Source organism: Trichomonas vaginalis, chromosome III (genome assembly GCF_026262505.1).
Source record: "Trichomonas vaginalis G3 chromosome III, whole genome shotgun sequence".
Classification (NCBI taxonomy): domain Eukaryota; phylum Parabasalia; order Trichomonadida; family Trichomonadidae; genus Trichomonas; species Trichomonas vaginalis.
Window position 1 is genome coordinate 13,380,888 of NC_067205.1, and position 17,213 is coordinate 13,398,100.

Sequence of the window (17,213 nt, forward strand, 5' to 3'; positions counted from 1 at the left end):
AAAAATATCTTGCATAATACAGTAAAATCAGGAAGCATTAAAACAGTTGAGCTCCTGATTTCTTATGGTATAGATCTCAATAAATCTGATGCTTCACATCAAAAGCCTTTATTTTACGCAATTGTTAATTGTCAACTAGAAATGGTTAAATTACTTGTCTCTCATGGTGCAAAAGTAAATGGCAACTGGTATCGTGAACCTCTTTTGAGTGTAGCCATAAGAGAATCCACAATAGAAATTGTTGATTATCTCATTGCATCAGGAGCAAGAATGAGTAGATTTTGGTTCTTTGGAACAACTCCTTTGGATGCTGCAATAAAGTTTAAGAGAAAAGATATGGAAGATCACTTCAATCCTTCACAACAAGGAAGATTTAGTCTAACTCACAACAGCTCAATAGGTAATTTAATTTTTGAAATTTTCGCGATTATTTTTATCTGTATTTTCTTCTATTATGTTAGAAAGATCTTCTTTATGTAAACAAGTAAAATCTTATTTTCTTTGTAATATCAATACAAAAGATTTTTCCAGAATAATAATTTTCTGTGCACAAACGCCCAAGTGATAGTACCTTCAATTCCGTTGATTAACTGATTACAAATTATGAACAATAATAAGAAAAAAGTATTATTCTATAAACTAATATAGTGATCCCTTAAGATTGATTTAAAGACAGAAAGATTATGATGCAGCCTTATAAGACATCACTTCATTTTGCAGTTTTTAAACACTATCATTCCTTGATCAAAGATTTGATGTCAAAATGTGGATGCTCAAATGAAATCAACTAACTAAGTCTATGAGCGATATCATGAGATCATCTTCAGTTTCAAAGTTTCATAAGATTTATTTAAATGATTGTTTTTTTTTTCGAAAAATAATATAAATTTTACAAAAAAAAATTCTAATTACAAAATGAAATATAATAATATAATATATCGTTACTCATCTAATTTGAAGACAACAATCTTCAATCCTACAGTTTGCACGAAATCAGTAATTTTCTGAATTTTTCCAGAGAAGTTTCCTTTTTCGTCATCGAGATCCTTCTCCAGATCAGCCTTGAAATTCTCAATTACGATCATGAAACTCTGTTTCCTGTCTTCAGGGAGCTGGTTCAAAATGGAATTCAACGCTTCATCAACTAATTCAGGGAACAGAACAAGGAACAGCTTCAGAGGGTCAGCTACGTAAAGTCTCTGGTCCGCTTTGAGTTTTCCTGGCCCGGAGAAGAGCAAATTCCACAAAGCCATTGTAGATCTTTGCGAAATTGTTTTCAAATTATCAGATGGTTCATTTCCGATGTAGAACTCGTCAACGATGTATCTGGCGACTGATTTGAGGATGTCGTAGCACTTATCTCTGTTTTCTGTGGCAACTTCGTCCATTAACATGTTAATCGCGAAATTCACGACAATTACGATCCAATCTGGGCAATCCGCGAGAACAGGCATTTGCTTCTGGCATATTTGGTTAAATAGCTGAGAAATGTCATTAAGATACTTAGTGAAATGAAGGAAATACATCATAAAATCTTCATCACTGAAAATTCCGAAGAAAAGTGACAATGTATCGGTAAAAGTGGTCAGACCGTAAACTTTGAAAGCATCAATGCAGACGTAGCCACCTTCGATCATTCTGTAGAAGACTCGTGCACAGTATGATACGAGTTTGATTGCTGTGTCTGTATCTTTCTTTTCGGTGCTTTCTCGCTCGGAATTCATCAAATCATTCGATAAAATTAGGACTGGGTTGATAATTTCTACGCATTTCTCGAAAAGAATGTTTCCTTTTGGTGAAAATGGTGGGAAACAGATCCTTTTTGTGGATAAATTCGGTTGTTGGACAATTATTGAGAACATCTTAAGAATTTGCATGATAACTGATGGATCATTGATATAACTATTAGCAAGGGCTACAAAAAAGTTCAAAAAGTTATTATAGAACCAATCAAATAAAATATCATAAAATTCTGCTGTTTTTGCTGCATTAAACAAGCCTCTGATATCAATAGCCAATCCTCTAGCTTCTGTGTCTGATATTCGTTGATTTTGAGGAACTCTGCTTAAAATAATATTCAATAACTCCGAAATTCCATCGAATTTCCTTGTTTCTATCAAAATAGCTAATAATTGTTGATAGAATATATACCTCTGGCGTTTCATTCTCTGTTGGAAGATGAAATTATTCTCATTTGCGTTATTTACGAATTTTACAAGCCCTTCGTGGGAATGAGCGAGTATATTCATGGCGAATACCGCGTCATTGATGAGGCTGTCGTGGCTGTCATCGCCACCAAAGCAAGATAATGTACAAAATAATCGTTCGGACAATAAGTCGGCGGCAACATTTTTGGAAGACACAGGAGATTGTAGGTCATTGCAAGCCTGGTAGAACAAAGTGTGGTCGCGGCCTTTATCCGATATGACTATAGTTCCCAGTATTATTGTTATAAAGTTGACAACGCTTTGTTCAAATTCAACAAATCTTTCTCCTTCGTTTAGCCAGTTGATTGAGTCATTAATTAATCGCATTGTATGACTAAATAAGTATACGTGGTAGTTGGCTTCTGAAAGATCATTAGGAACTGGATATTGATTTATCATCGTCCTTGCGACAACAGATATCATAATTCCGAGCTTCTTCTGTGCATTTTCTACAATAGATCTGTCTGTTATTGTACCTCTACTGTTGATAATCTCTTCCAAATGCTGCATAAGGTTTCTAATATGGGAACAAATGCCTGCAGGGTCGCTACGAATCATCATTTGAACTGGCTGTGTGATATTCGCAATTATACTTACAGGATATTGTTGAATCTCCGATGAACAAAGAAATTCAAGATATTGATGACAAATTGGAGCAATTTGAGCGGCAACGTTCTGTTTAAACTCTGCATTTCTGCATGTTGTTGCTATTGTGTTGAAAAGCTTAGCGCAAAACGAAAGACTGCTTTCTATTTTTGGAAATTCGTAATAATTAAATTTAATTGTGGACAACATTGAAACAGTTGCTTCAGAAAACTTTGTTATGAACTCAGCAAAGTTTCCTAGCTCCATTGAGACTTGTGGAGTGAATTTACTCGAAGCAGCAAACAGAATTTTCGAAATACACTCAACTAAGTCGATATTACTACCCCAATCTTCTGTAATATAGACACCAATCATATCTAGTAATGTTCCAACGATAGTTTGTAGTTGTTGTCTGAAATTATTTTCGGCAACTGAGACATAAGCTTCAATTGTTGAGAATGCTGATGCAATCATGTTTGGTTTGGTTCCTTCTGCCAATAAAACATTGCAGATGCTGAATAACTTTGAAAGATTCTCTGGATTTGAAACGATTTCTGACATTATTTGAGGAAGAGCGATTGTTTCGACTTTTACTTGTCTTGCTGATGACACTGTTTTTGTTTGTGGTGTTCTCAACGTATATCTGCATACTTTTATCGCTGCATCGAGTATTAATGCTGCATTTTCAGTATCAATCTCTTTATACGCTTCGTAACGAAGTGATTGTTCTAATGCAATCATAAAGAACTTATTACTGAAGTTAAGAACGAAGTGTGAACGGCAGCGAGGATTATTTAAATCAATTTCGGTATAAATGTTAGAAAAGATCAAAAGAGCTGAATATATTTGAATAGGTGATTGATCTAATAGCGTAGATATCTCTTCAACTATTTGAGAAATCTTATCATTGTAAGAAGCTAAAGCTGTTGTCAAAATTATAGCAACTGCGTGAGAGAATTGTCCTATGATGAAATGTGAAACCGGATATGTCGAGATTTTTGATATCATCCATGAAATTATTCCATGATTTTCATTACTGTTCCATTTCGGACAAATTACTGTTATTATATTCTTTATAGCGAGTGATGCGAACTCGGCGAGTTGAATTTTCTGCTCAGGAAGCTCAAAAAACGACTTAAACGTTTCAAGTCTTTCTGGATCTTGCGAAATTTCCATGAGCTCCTCATCAACTTGCGATGCTTTGAAGTAATCGGCTATTTTACTTTCCAAATATACAAGTTCTTCGGCTGTTGTCATGTTAATTCAAAAGACAAGATCGCTTAAAAAGTGACAAAGAATAAGGATCATATAGAAATATAATTCAGCACGTCCACATTAAGGAAATTTCACTATATATGTGTTATTAAAGAAATATTTTTGAAAAAAGCTCCAAGTGAACAAATCTTTTAGGCTCTAAAATTCCTTTTTATAAGGATACGGCATTGATTTCATTCAATGAAAATATTCTGATTATGTGTGCCAGTCAATACAGGTACATATTCCTATAAATAGTTTCCTCATAAGTTCTTATGAAAGAAAGATAGAGTCACCTCAATTCTCCTAAGTATTAGATACATAAGAAAATGTTATATCTCCACAATACCTTAATAAATTTGGTCCATTCAAAGGTAGCTAAATTTCATTGCAGGTGGCAAGTATATATCCATTAGAAAAATTGAAAACTGAATGAAGGAATTTTATAATCTCGAAGTGAAAAGAAAGTCTTCAAATTGTAATAATTAATGTTGTGTTTTGTTTTGCTTATAATTGGCAAGCACTGTTTGTAAAAATTAATGCCCAAATTTCTTATATAACCAAGATTTTCATTCATAAATTCTTTATTCAGTTGCTTGAATCAAATCACGAGGAAAAACATGGATAAATATTGAAATAAATATTATGGATAATAAAAAGAAAGAGAGAATAAACAAATTATTACATTTTTTTTATGAATAAATAAAAAAATACACTCAATACTTGATCAAGCTATGATGGAAAGTAAAACTAATAATTCTATTTCTTGTATTTGTCACCCAAAAGCTCTTGGAACGCTTCTATGCATAATTGGGCAAAATCGCTTTTGCTTAACTTCATCTCAATGCCGTTGAGAGTAATATCATAGGATGACTTATTAAAAGCTGGAATATCTTTATTGGTATAAAAAGTTTGAAAATTCTCTTTATACTGTATGTAATTTTGAATTTTTGTATCCATATATGGAAAGAATCTGCCTTGGCCGGCATCATAAAGATGATCAATAAGTTGTTCATCGGTTTGTATATTACTTAGTTTATTAATGTATGCTGATACAATATTGATGTAATTGGTTGGTACTTTGCTTTGATTGACTAAATTAATAAAGTTTGATGTGTGTTTATCTGAAAATTCAAAACCTGAAATATTCTTTCTGCTAGCTTCAAATTGAGCTGCTAATGGAGGATTTTTCGTATCCCTTAATCCGTATTGTCTCATATAAAATTTCTCCAAGTCAGTTTTCACGCCAGACATTGTATTGAACTGGAAAAAAAAATAATGTGGAAAATTTAACAAAATTCTCAATTTCATATTTTTCACGTGTAAACATCTCAATGCTCTCAATTTTTGAGAGCCAGACGTGAAGAATTTTAAAAATCATCTAATATTAGTCATAATGTCATGTTATTAGGCGTCTGGTATATTTATCAAAAAGGGAAACTCCTTACTGAAATTCATTACAAACTAATAATTATTCAAGGTATATATAAATTGGAACTAAACAAAAGTCTTATTCAAGATTGATCTTTAGTTTTTGTTAACGAAGATGTTGCAAATTATGGCAATTTTTGATTGCTATTATCAATTGTGCTATGATTAATGGCAATTGAATAACTCTTTTTTTATATACTGTGATGATCAGATAAATATCATAGCATCATAACTTTAAAGAATTAGTTACCATATTGTTAAGAGTTATCCACAATCATTACTAACATTGATATGAAATATGATTTCCATAGAGATATGGAAAACCTAAAGCTGGACGACGAAGTGATTGGCCTGGTTATGCTGTTTTCTATTTGTTATTAATTGTTATCGTAATTTTACAAAAAAAAATCAAAAATCCTAAGTCGATTTTGCAATAAACGAGTGCAAAATTATTTTTTATGACTGATCTGAATATATTTTTATATCAAAGTGATATCCATAGAATGTTAACTGCAGTGTCAAAAATCATTGAATTTGATGAATAAGTCTTTTCCACTTGTATTGGCGTGTTTATCAGGAATACTCACAACAATAGCAGGAATAGGCTTAGGTCTCTATGCTTATCAATGGTGGGATCAAGTAAACATTTTGTTTCCTGCTTGGGGTGGCAAATACGCACTTTTACCAAACCTAACAGAAATAATATGGTGCTCATGTGTTGTTTACCTTCTTCTATTAGCTTTGACATGTATTTCAGCAACATCCCACGTTTGTGGTGATACAATGCCAAAATTTACATTTGCCTTCGTTTTCATTGGCCTAACATTAAGCTTAGCTTCATCAATCACACTTGTTCTCAAAACTACAGAGAGCTCATGCAAAAAAATGAGAGAAACTGAAAAAAAGGCAGTTCCATCTGGAATTTTGACTAAATTTAATAATTGGATTAACGAATTTACTGAAGGATGGTCAGAAACTCAAATCCACGATTACAAAGAAAGCTATGAAAGCTGTGTCTGTGAAAAATACGGAACTAAAATTTGGATATGGATTGGATTTTCAATAGCAGCTCTTATTCTTGGTCTTTCATATGTTGTTGTTAACCAAGTAGAAAAGAAACGAATTCAAGATGTTCTTGAGGGAACTCCACTTTCCCAAGGAAATTACCAGTATCACTAGCTTAACATGCCGTGTTTCATGCAGCTTTATAGATATTCTAGTACTAAACTGTTATTTACATTGACTTTTTACAAAAAATTCTTTTTATATTTTTTTGGAAATTAAAAATTTCATAGCAAATGTTTATAAATCGATTTAGTAGTACATATATGTTTACCTATTTGTATAAAATACATTAGGTCCTATGTTATATTTCCATTTAAAAAGATCAATTCATAATCAAAGCATAATTTAAGATCGAAATGACAAATTTGATGATAGAAGGCTCAAATGTATTATCAATATACTATAAAACTAAGAAATACCTATCATTAAATGAATTTTCAATCCAAATCGTTTCCTTTCTTAATGCCTTTGTTTTTATCTTGAAAATGGATAAAAATTAATGATATATTAGCCCAAAAAAAATTCAAATTTATTAAAATGAATAAGAAAAATATCAAAAATTATCAAATATTAAAAATGAAAAAAATTTGGAAAAATTTCATAATTTTAAAACAATAAAGGTTATTTATTATTGTCTGTAAAATGATTGTTGATGCTAACATTGAACTTTATTCATTTCATGAAATATTAATATTTGTATTTAACTCATTATCAAATAAATTCATATCTGAATTAACATATTCCATATAGACAATCATATGTTTTCGTAGAATTCATATCTCCATGATAAAATTGAAAATAATAAATTTTGAAAAAGAAATCCTTCATACAAATATGATACTCCTTCCTAAAAAGGAAATCAACATAATTTTTTTTGAAAAACAACAAAATAAAGTCATACAAAATTTGATATCAAATTAATAATGATTTGTGAGTAAATATGTATGTATAAAATTTATCAGATAAAAGCAAAAACTTTATCTTTTTACTTGCGCATCTGAACACCTGCTCTCAAAACTTCATCGACAAGGAGGAGCTGAGTTGCGACGAGTGGGGCTGACTGAAGTTGTTGTCTCTTAACTGAGTAGTTATCCCAGATTCCCTTCTCCTTCGGGTCGAGGAGTTCACCTGTTTCGAGATCGATACCCTTAACTTCACCCTTATCAGCGGCAGCCTGGAGAGCTACGAGGCAGTCAACAGCGTCGTGGCCAGCGTTCTGAGCGAGAACACGTGGAATTTCGAGGAGAGCTTCAGCGAATGCCTCGATACCGAGTCTGTTCTTTCCAGAGACTGACTTCTTGTATTCGTGGAGATGAGCGCAGAGGGCAGCTTCGAAAGCACCAGCACCGGCGATGGCGCAGGCATCTTCGATAGCGTTGTTGACGGCACGGAGACCATCACGAACGGCATCCTGCATCTGCTTGAGTGTATGGTTGTTTGGACCGCGCATGAGAATTGTAACAGAACGTGGTGCCTTGACGTCCTCGATGAATGTCCAGTGGTCTTCGCCAACGATTGTTTCGTAGACGTGGCCAGCCCAGCCGAGGCAGTCTGGTTCGAGGTTCTCGACGGAGTTCATCTGGCGACCACCGCATGCAAGTGTAAGACGTTCCATGTTACGTAGCTTGGCACGGCGGACAGCGGAGATGCCAGCGCGCTGGAGCTTCTCGAGGGATGGAAGATCGATACCCTTCATGTTTGCAACTAAGAAATCTTCGCCATTTGTGCAAACCTTGTTCTTGAGGTCAATGATCTTCTGGACCTTGGCATCAACGAACTTGCGCTCGGCTTCGGCCATCTTCTCACGCATGTCAGCAGCGTTGGAAGCGAATTGTGTATTAACTTCGGTATTTTCGAATTCAAGAGAAACGTTGCATGTAAGAATGTAAACGTTGTGCATATCACGCTTCATTGATGGGTGGCGGAAACCGTGGTCGAGAACAAGACCGCGGATAAGAGCTGTATCAGATGCGAGCTTTGACATCATTGTGAGCTGCTCAACCATGAAGAGGTTGACCTTCTCGCCATCGCGCTTGATTGCGAGGACAGCATCTGTAACAATCTCTGTTAACTGATCAATGAGTTCTGGTGGAAGCTTTGTGCAGAGGGATGTGCGAGCAACGTTGAGGAGGAAGTCGCGATCAACCTTTGGTGTTGTCTTGAACTTCTCGATGAAGCGGAGGGCCTCATCACGTGCATCTTCAAGACCTGTTGTAAGAACACGTGGATGGACACCTTCGGCAAGACGGCGTTCGCATTGCTTGAGCATAGCATCGATTAAAATGATTGTTGATGTTGTGCCATCACCTGTATTTTCATCTTGAGCGGCAGCTGCACGAGAAATCATGATAGCTGTTGGATGAATGATTGTAAGGTTCTTGAGAAGAACTGTGCCGTCCTTTGTGAGCTGAACATCACCAGCACCACCGACGAGCATCTTTAATGTGCCGCAGGGGCCGAGATTTGTTTTAAGAATGTCAGCAAGTGAATGTGAGGCATTGAGGTTCATTGAGAGAGCCTGGTTGTGGCGGTAAAGTTCTGCCTGTGAGTTAAGCTGAGAAACAGCGGCCATTAAAAAAAAAGTGATATGTAGCCAGAATAAGCCGTTTACAAATTCGTTTCAAAATTTCATTTTTCTCTGTAACATCATTTTCATCTTCATATGAGATCTCTCTAATATAATTCTAGATAAAATTCACCTGACCACATAAAATGAGATGACAGAAAACATGAGTTTTACTTTCCGTTTTCATAAATTGTACTTTGAAATTATACATACATTCTATTTCTGAGAATATTTTTAGACAAACATTAAATTTTCTGATGGCCACTTCAAAATCCTTTTTCTTTCCAGTTCGCTTATATTGAATTTTCATATACTAGTGCATTTATGATAAATACACTCTGCAAAATTGTTGGTTCTCTTATATCAACCCAATTTTTTTTTCCTTCATTATCATATTTATAACTTACAACACTAAGAATAAATTCACATCTAGATGGGTTGCATATTGCAGGATCCTTTTTCTCGTTATACGTTTTATAGCATCAAAATCAATCTCGATTTCTATCAATTTTTGTAAATTCTGATGAAAAATAGTCATGTAACTGCAAAACTACATCCAAAACACAAATCTTCAATAATTCTTGGTAATTTCGAAAATGACACTTTTTCTTGTAAATTGAAGAAGAATATCGAGAGCTGCAAAATCTTCTTCAATCACATTTATCAAGGAGTACAACCAGTTAAACAGCCAGAACGATTTTGGTCTCTTTCAAAAACAGATTTATTATGTTTTCTAATAATGATAATCCCAACGTTACTGATATGGACAGTTACTTCATATAAAACATCAATAAAAACCATATTAAAATATTGGGATGGACCTAATTACATATATGCTGCAATAACATTATATAGAATTCCAGAAGATTATATATGGAAGAGATATTTCAATTACGATCCATCATATTTTGCATGTCACTTACCAGGATATCCAATGCTTATTAGGATTTGCTCTTTTATTTGTTTTGGAAACTACGTTTATGGAGCTTTTTTGAGTATTTTAGTATCAAACTTCTTATTATCGTATTCTTTTCGAAGGTTACTGATTGTTTTTAGATGTGTTAAAGATCCAACATGGTCAACAATCGTATTATCATTAATTCCTTTCAGACTTGTAATATATCATTCAGTACTAGCAAGCGAACCACTTTTTATTACATTTATTTGCCTTTCTTTTATATTCTACAAATTTGATCGAATATCTACGATGATCTTATTTATTTGGTGTGGATGCTTTACAAGAATCGAAGGTATGGCTGTTGGATTCATAATTGGTGTATGTTATCTCATTAGATTCGATATTTTACGAGCATTACTTATGTTTTCAACTTTTATACCAGATTTATTCCTAGTATGGTTCCACACAATAATGTTTAATGATCCTCTAGCTTATATCCACTTTAATTCCGGAAATCAGCAAATTATGTCATTACATCTGTTTTTTGATATATTTGTTACATCCAGATATGGTTCAGAACTTGTTACATCACATGTATCCACAATTTATCTACTAGGATTGATTGGAGTGTTTTATTTGCTTCCATCTGCTTCTCCTTTAAGTTTCTTTTCAGGATTCTTCTATTTGTACGTATCTCAACTGAGGCATTTAGATACTGGAAGATATTTTATCCCTTGTTCTGTTTTTTCTCTTGTTGCCGGTTTCGATTCAATTTTCGGAAATTATAGAGGTAATTTGATATCTCTTATTGCTTATCCAATATTTCTATCATTCCTAGTATGGTATGCTGTGGCTCAAATACCATCAAATATTTGTACTGATGAATTCTTTGATGAAGTCATTAATTCAAGAGATTTTAACTTGTAACATACACACACTATCTATTATGTTTGTTTGTATATCTATGTAAAAGGTATTTTGCTATGAATTATAAAGATTTTTATGATGAAATTTTTAATTTAATCAATAAAATTATTAAAATTTTGATAAAAATCAAAATAATACGCATTTTTTTTTCTATTGAGTTTCTTCATCAGCATTAAATCCATCTGAAAATCTTAGAATTCCGGTAATTCCATCAAAACCCCCAGGAACAAGTTCTATTCCGAAAACATTCTCATCTGGACAAGGGAAAGGCATTTTAATATTATATGTTGAGAGTCTTTTATATCCGAATTTTGGATAAAGCCATGAATGGCCAACTAGCACAATTGTTTTATGACCAAGTTCAATCGCCTTTTGATGAGCCGCATTGATTAAAAGCCTTCCATATCCTTTGTTTTGGAAATTTGGCAATATAGAAAATGGACCAAGGATAAGAGTTTCATATTTCTCATCGACAAATGCTTTTGTTAGAAGTATATGACCAATTATTTTCCCATCTATTTCCCCGACAAGTTCAAGGCCAGGAATGTACTCTTTAGATGCTCTGAGTTTTGTAACAATATATTGCTCTTTGTGGCTGGCATGGTCAGCATTTCTGAATGCTTCCTCTACCACATGAAATATAGGATCGAAATCCTCTTGAGATACTTCACGAATTTTCAACATTAAATAATAAGCTTCAGCTGAAAGAATTTAGCTTACTCAATGATTTTATTTATTGGTCATTTCATTATTGAAGCTCAATTCCAAATCTAATTAGAAATTATTTTAAGTTTTTTATATTTATCAATGTGATGCGTATGTACTAATGATCAAAAAACTAAATATCGTGAAGTTGAGCAAATTCGTTATTTTTTTTACATTTTCAATAACGTTTTTTTTTTCTTTCAAAAATTTTTTTCATGAGTGATATTTTCACACTTATAGCCGAAGGCAAACTGGAAAAAAGCGATGTCACATTCGCAAACGTTAACAGCATATTCACTCCAATCGAAGGTAGAGTTGATTCTGAAAAATTCTTTGGAACAAATCCGTTTCTTTTTGCTGTCATGAATAACAAGAAAGAATACTTAAAAATGCTTAAAGACAAAGGCGCCAATATCAATTTTATTCAAGTTTCTCCTATTGATAAAGACTTTATTTATACAAAACCAACTTCTCCAATTGGAACACCAGGATTTTACAACGAAGCTCAAACTGAAGCCATTGAAAACAAATGCGGCGATAATGCTATGATACTTGCTATCAAAAATAAAGATAATTTCGAAATGCTCGAATACTTACATACTGAACTTGGTTTCCCACTAGATTATGTTAACTATGAAGGAGAAACATTGGCACATATTGCCATCGACAATAATGCTGCAAATTGTATGGTCTATGTTCTCAACAATTATCCTCAAGCATATGACATTAAGGATAACGAGGGCTTAACTCCTGTAGAACGAGCTAAATACTACGACGTCAATAGCTGCAACTGGGCCTTCTATAGGGTTTCTTCTGCTAGATCAACAAGTAGTCAAAGCAGTAGAGAAGGCCAAGCTGATTCTAAAAACGCAGTCCAGATTATCGATTTACCACTTCCTGAACTTTTGGAAAGAAAAACAGACTTAAAGCTGATTTACGATAAAAAGAAGAAACCATTAGCAAAACCTCAATGGGATGATTCAATTAAAAAGCAACTTCTTAAAAAGCTCGATGATTTCGCAAATTATAAGGATGAATTCGGCAGAAATATATTACATCTCGCAATTTTGAACAGGGCTACAGATGCATTCACAGAAATCATGAAGACACATAGTTATCTTTTACTTGAACCTGATAATGCAGTTGAAAATTTTGATGAACCGACGAAACCAGGAGAAACACCTCTTGAAATGCTGTTTAAATACAGTCAAGTCAAAAATCGTGATGAAGACTTTGTTCAAACAGCAATCCACGACCTTTGGGTTCATTATCAAAACCAGTTTAATGATGATATTAAAAATCAATTCACAGAGCTTTTCGAAAAAGACAAATCCTTTGAGCAATTACTATGCCCAGGTGGAACTGCACTTTTCTCATTTTAAATGTTCTTTTTATTTAAATAAATTTTATAAAATTATATTCATTATTATTTTTTTTTATTAAATAAAGCTCCTGAATAGTATTGGAAAATTTACACAGCTTCACTCATGATTATTTATAGCTTATATTGAGTAGGTGCCAAAAGTGCTTACTCTTAAACAACCGTCGGTTTTCCGGGTGAAATCGTGACACACTTTCGTCTTTCGTAGGCAGTGGTGGTTGTTACAAAAGGTAACTTCGAATGTAGCGTGAAATCTGCAAAAAAAATTCTGAAATTTAAATGGAGAACACAAAAATTGAATAGTTTACGTCAATAAAAAAGAGAAAAATGAAGCCAATGTGTCTCGAACCTAGGACTTAGAGCAGCAATCCCACTGTTTATCAAATTACACTACATGCATCTCTCACCTAAGTGAATGAGATCAACTATATGATAACTTTTTTCCCATTATATTCTTGTGGAAAAGTGACAAATAGCAACTTTGACCCTCTCTCTAGCTTATATTTTCTACAATCATGATAATGTCAAAATAATTATCCAAACTCTCCAATTCTTAGTATTTTTCATGTAAACTCGATACTTATGAATATTTTCTGTTCAAATCCTAAGGGTTCACTATAGTTTATTGGCATTGAGATTTAATGCCGACAAAAAAGTTAGAATCCGAACCAAAACTTCGCACATATGTTTGACTCGGATAATAGGTTTAAATGCGTCATTAGGCCGAATGACGATACAAAACGGTTTGGTAGAAAAATCCCCTTAATGGAAGAACAGCATTATCAAGACTATCTAGATCTTTTTAGTGAGTACGATGATGTTTTTAGGGACCTCTTCAATCTCAATACATTAAACCTTGATGAAATCAATCAAATTTACAAAAATATCAAAGAAAAATATCTCGAAACCAAAAAAATTCTTCCGTTTCGTATGTTGTTGTTGATACAAGACTATGCGATTCATAGAAATCGTTTCTTTAAATCATACTTCGAAATTTTCAAAAACATTGCGTCTGACTTTCATATTACCGCAAATTATTTGATTCGTTCGCTTTTCAACTATTTTTATTACAAAGAAACAGGAATTCTTATAACAGAAAGGGATAAAAAATTTGATAACTATGAAAAACAAAATCTTTCATTGGAGGTCCATGCACAAAACACAATTTATAGGGCTATTATGGATGATGATATAATATCATTTATACCATTTACGGAAAAGGAAGGATTTGATCCAGATCAAGAACTAAGAAGTGATTTTTATCCTTGCTCGCTTGATTTAAATGAATTGTGCTGTTATCATGGAGCAGTCAAATGTTTTAAGTTTTTAATAACAAAATTCAACCCGAAAATCACACATACGTATGTGCCTTGGTTATTCATTTTTGGGTGGAAATGCAGAGATCATTAATGAATGTTTAAAAACTATATTATCAATAAGCACCACGACTAAAGATAATATAGTTTTAACACATAATATTGATTTTGTTACATATTTGATGAATGAACATGATATCTTCATTAATCCTTATTTCAGCAGTGTAAATTGTAATATACAAGCATTTTTTATTTATTTAGATCATACCAAAGATATTTACGAATGTATCAGAAACTCACCACTATTTGGTATACCCTCACTTTGCGAATATTTGCTTTCGCGCTGGCCTGACGTTAAGATGAAATCTGGAGAACTTGGCGGAACAGCTCTTCATAAAGCTGCTGAATATCATTTTACAGAAATACTTGATGTTTTTATTCGTCATGGCTATGATATAGATATAAAAGATATCAATAAACGCACACCACTTGATGAAGCAATATCACAAAGAGACTTTGAAACTATTAAATTCCTGATTTCACATGGTGCAGATGTCAATGCAAAAGTTCATTGTGGAAAAACACCTTTTCATGATGCAATACGGAACAATTGTTCTATTGATATAATAAAATTTCTTATTTCACATGGTGCAAATATCAATGCAAAAGACGATTGTGGAAAAACACCTCTTCATGATGCAATGTGGAAGGTTTCTATTGATCTCATAGAATTTCTTATTTCACATGGTGCAGATGTCAATGCAAAAGACGATTGTGGAAAAACACCTCTTCATGATGCAATGTGGAAGGTTTCTATTGATCTCATAGAATTTCTTATTTCACATGGTGCAGATGTCAATGCAAAAGACGATTGTGGAAAAACACCTCTTCATGATGCAATACGGAACAGTTGTTCTATTGATATAATAAAATTTCTTATTTCACATGGTGCAAATATCAATGCAAAAAGTAATAAAGGAAAAACTCCTCTTCACAAAGCAGTGTCACATTATCAATTAGGAGTAGCAAAATTTCTTATTTCACATGATGCAGATGCCAATGCAAAAGATAACAACGGGAAAACCCCTTTTGATCAGAAAAATGGTAAAAGCGTCTATGAATACATTTATTATGTTCCTAAAAGTCTTACTCAAGAGGAAATTGAATCTCTTTTCGATGACCTTTAATCTCAAGTTTCAAATACTCAGTTTGAATGAATATAGAATGATTAACATTAGTGTGAACAACGACACCTTTTTTATATGATATTCATTATTTCTTTTATCATATGAAGAACTCAATATTTCTTCTTTTTTTTATCAAACCAATATGCTTAGAGCTTCATGACTTTGTTCTAAACAGAAATCATGTAAACATTCCTTGTTAATTTAAATATATTTTCATTATAAAAACAAAAATTTTAGTGAATATTTTACCAAGAATCATCATGCTCTTCGTAATAAAATGATTCATAAGGATATCCATCTTTAACAACATCGCGACCAGGATCATACAATTTTCCAGCTGAATCAACAACAGCATAGTGGATCTTACCATCAATGTTATATCTTCTTAATTCGAACTGATCATATTGAAGTCTTCTACGTGGTTTAATTTGTCTAATTAAGGCAAATTCCTTTGCTTTTTTCCAGTCATATATGTTAGCATTTTTGTCGAAACCATGTTCATGGGACATGAATTCTTCGCATTGATTTGCATTTGATCTTGAATGTGGACCCATAAAGCAGAAGCTAAGAAGCAACGATCCATTTCGAGGAATAGCTTCTGATTGAAAGACTTGTGAGTCCATATAGAAATATTTATCCATTGTGCGTGGGCATTGATACGGAATTTTCAAAACGAGTCCGTCAAGAATTGAAAATCCTAAATTAGGATTTGCTCTTTTAATGTCTTCCAATGTAACACCGTATTTACTATATTTCTGCACTATTCCATCCAAACCAAGAGCGCTATCATGGAAATAACGGAAAAAGCAATCATCCGAATTTTTCATTGGAACATACTCAGGTGGCTGAATAACTGGTGGTCGTGGTAACTTTGAGAACCGTTCAGCAATTATCCAATTTAACATTTGTCACTTTTTATGATCATTCATATTTTTTTAATGAAAAATCATTGTTGTAAATAGAGAAAAATATTTCCCATTATGAGCAACTTTTGAATTCCAAAAAACCGCAAAAATATTGAATTTTTTTCCCAAAAATACTATCAAAGATAACAATACATTTTACGAAATAACCGATTTTGACTTGTTAGATAAATAATAAGGTTATGATCTGAAGGATGGCTATCGACCAAATCGTCTCTTTTTAGCCCAGGCGAGAAAACTTTGTAATTTATAAACAAGTTTTTTTTAAATACTTTAATAGTAACGTTCTAGTTTTAGTTAAAATCGATAATTAACTCAGTTAATCTCGACTGTAAGAAAAATTCTCCACTAGATACATTTCTAAATTCAAGTCTTGTTACCCATTTTGCACCGATACTTCTGTTTCCAGATCCTGCAAACCCAGTTGTTCCTTCAAGACCGCATCCTAATGATAGGGAATTTTCCGGACGAAACTCGGATTTACTATCTTCTTTCTTAATACTGTCTTTTATTATGTTATCACGCTCATAATCAGTAAGTTGATTAAATTTTGCAGCGATTTCTTCATCAGCTACGCAACACAAATTGTTATCACGATAGATTTCTACTAAATTAGAAAGGTCAGTATTGACATTATTCATAAAATTCTGTTAATGAATTTCACTTTTATTGTAAATATCACAAAAATTTGAGAAGGTTTTCTGGTCGGAAGCCTGAACTTTGTATGATTGATTTTATATTTTCCAAAATGTCTTTTGAGCTTGTCCC

General features: G+C 33.1%; 10 protein-coding genes across 10 annotated transcripts; 4 read left to right on the forward strand and 6 right to left on the reverse strand.

Moving 5' to 3' along the window:
• Nucleotides 1-141: 141 nt before the first annotated feature.
• On the forward strand, nucleotides 142-480 carry TVAGG3_0694970 (Ankyrin repeat family; the record flags this gene model as incomplete). The annotated part of the gene is made up of 1 exon (XM_001329325.1): nucleotides 142-480. The coding sequence occupies one exon, from the start codon at nucleotides 142-144 to the stop codon at nucleotides 478-480; it is 339 nt and encodes a 112-aa protein (XP_001329360.1).
• A 377-nt stretch (nucleotides 481-857) lies between these two features.
• TVAGG3_0694980 (nuclear export signal receptor protein) lies at nucleotides 858-4,067 on the reverse strand (the record flags this gene model as incomplete). Its single annotated transcript, XM_001329326.1, has 1 exon — nucleotides 942-4,049. One exon carries the CDS (start codon nucleotides 4,047-4,049, stop codon nucleotides 942-944), a length of 3,108 nt encoding a protein of 1,035 aa, XP_001329361.1.
• A 131-nt stretch (nucleotides 4,068-4,198) lies between these two features.
• On the reverse strand, nucleotides 4,199-5,310 carry TVAGG3_0694990 (uncharacterized protein; the record flags this gene model as incomplete). The annotated part of the gene is made up of 1 exon (XM_001329327.1): nucleotides 4,806-5,300. The coding sequence occupies one exon, from the start codon at nucleotides 5,298-5,300 to the stop codon at nucleotides 4,806-4,808; it is 495 nt and encodes a 164-aa protein (XP_001329362.1).
• Nucleotides 5,311-5,839: 529 nt separating this feature from the next.
• TVAGG3_0695000 (uncharacterized protein) lies at nucleotides 5,840-6,768 on the forward strand (the record flags this gene model as incomplete). The annotated part of the gene is made up of 1 exon (XM_001329328.2): nucleotides 6,015-6,656. One exon carries the CDS (start codon nucleotides 6,015-6,017, stop codon nucleotides 6,654-6,656), a length of 642 nt encoding a protein of 213 aa, XP_001329363.1.
• Nucleotides 6,769-7,172: 404 nt separating this feature from the next.
• Nucleotides 7,173-9,121, reverse strand: TVAGG3_0695010 (chaperonin subunit zeta CCTzeta; the record flags this gene model as incomplete). Its single annotated transcript, XM_001329329.2, has 1 exon — nucleotides 7,528-9,114. The coding sequence occupies one exon, from the start codon at nucleotides 9,112-9,114 to the stop codon at nucleotides 7,528-7,530; it is 1,587 nt and encodes a 528-aa protein (XP_001329364.1).
• Nucleotides 9,122-9,733: 612 nt separating this feature from the next.
• TVAGG3_0695020 (acetyltransferase (GNAT) domain-containing protein) lies at nucleotides 9,734-11,617 on the reverse strand (the record flags this gene model as incomplete). The annotated part of the gene is made up of 1 exon (XM_001329330.1): nucleotides 11,084-11,617. The coding sequence occupies one exon, from the start codon at nucleotides 11,615-11,617 to the stop codon at nucleotides 11,084-11,086; it is 534 nt and encodes a 177-aa protein (XP_001329365.1).
• Nucleotides 11,618-11,853: 236 nt separating this feature from the next.
• TVAGG3_0695030 (Ankyrin repeat family) lies at nucleotides 11,854-13,043 on the forward strand (the record flags this gene model as incomplete). Its single annotated transcript, XM_001329331.1, has 1 exon — nucleotides 11,854-13,020. The coding sequence occupies one exon, from the start codon at nucleotides 11,854-11,856 to the stop codon at nucleotides 13,018-13,020; it is 1,167 nt and encodes a 388-aa protein (XP_001329366.1).
• A 726-nt stretch (nucleotides 13,044-13,769) lies between these two features.
• TVAGG3_0695040 (spectrin binding) lies at nucleotides 13,770-15,695 on the forward strand (the record flags this gene model as incomplete). Its single annotated transcript, XM_001329332.1, has 1 exon — nucleotides 14,518-15,522. The coding sequence occupies one exon, from the start codon at nucleotides 14,518-14,520 to the stop codon at nucleotides 15,520-15,522; it is 1,005 nt and encodes a 334-aa protein (XP_001329367.1).
• A 72-nt stretch (nucleotides 15,696-15,767) lies between these two features.
• On the reverse strand, nucleotides 15,768-16,427 carry TVAGG3_0695050 (LysM domain-containing protein; the record flags this gene model as incomplete). The annotated part of the gene is made up of 1 exon (XM_001329333.1): nucleotides 15,768-16,427. The coding sequence occupies one exon, from the start codon at nucleotides 16,425-16,427 to the stop codon at nucleotides 15,768-15,770; it is 660 nt and encodes a 219-aa protein (XP_001329368.1).
• Nucleotides 16,428-16,738: 311 nt separating this feature from the next.
• Nucleotides 16,739-17,086, reverse strand: TVAGG3_0695060 (uncharacterized protein; the record flags this gene model as incomplete). Its single annotated transcript, XM_001329334.1, has 1 exon — nucleotides 16,739-17,086. One exon carries the CDS (start codon nucleotides 17,084-17,086, stop codon nucleotides 16,739-16,741), a length of 348 nt encoding a protein of 115 aa, XP_001329369.1.
• Nucleotides 17,087-17,213: the final 127 nt, after the last annotated feature.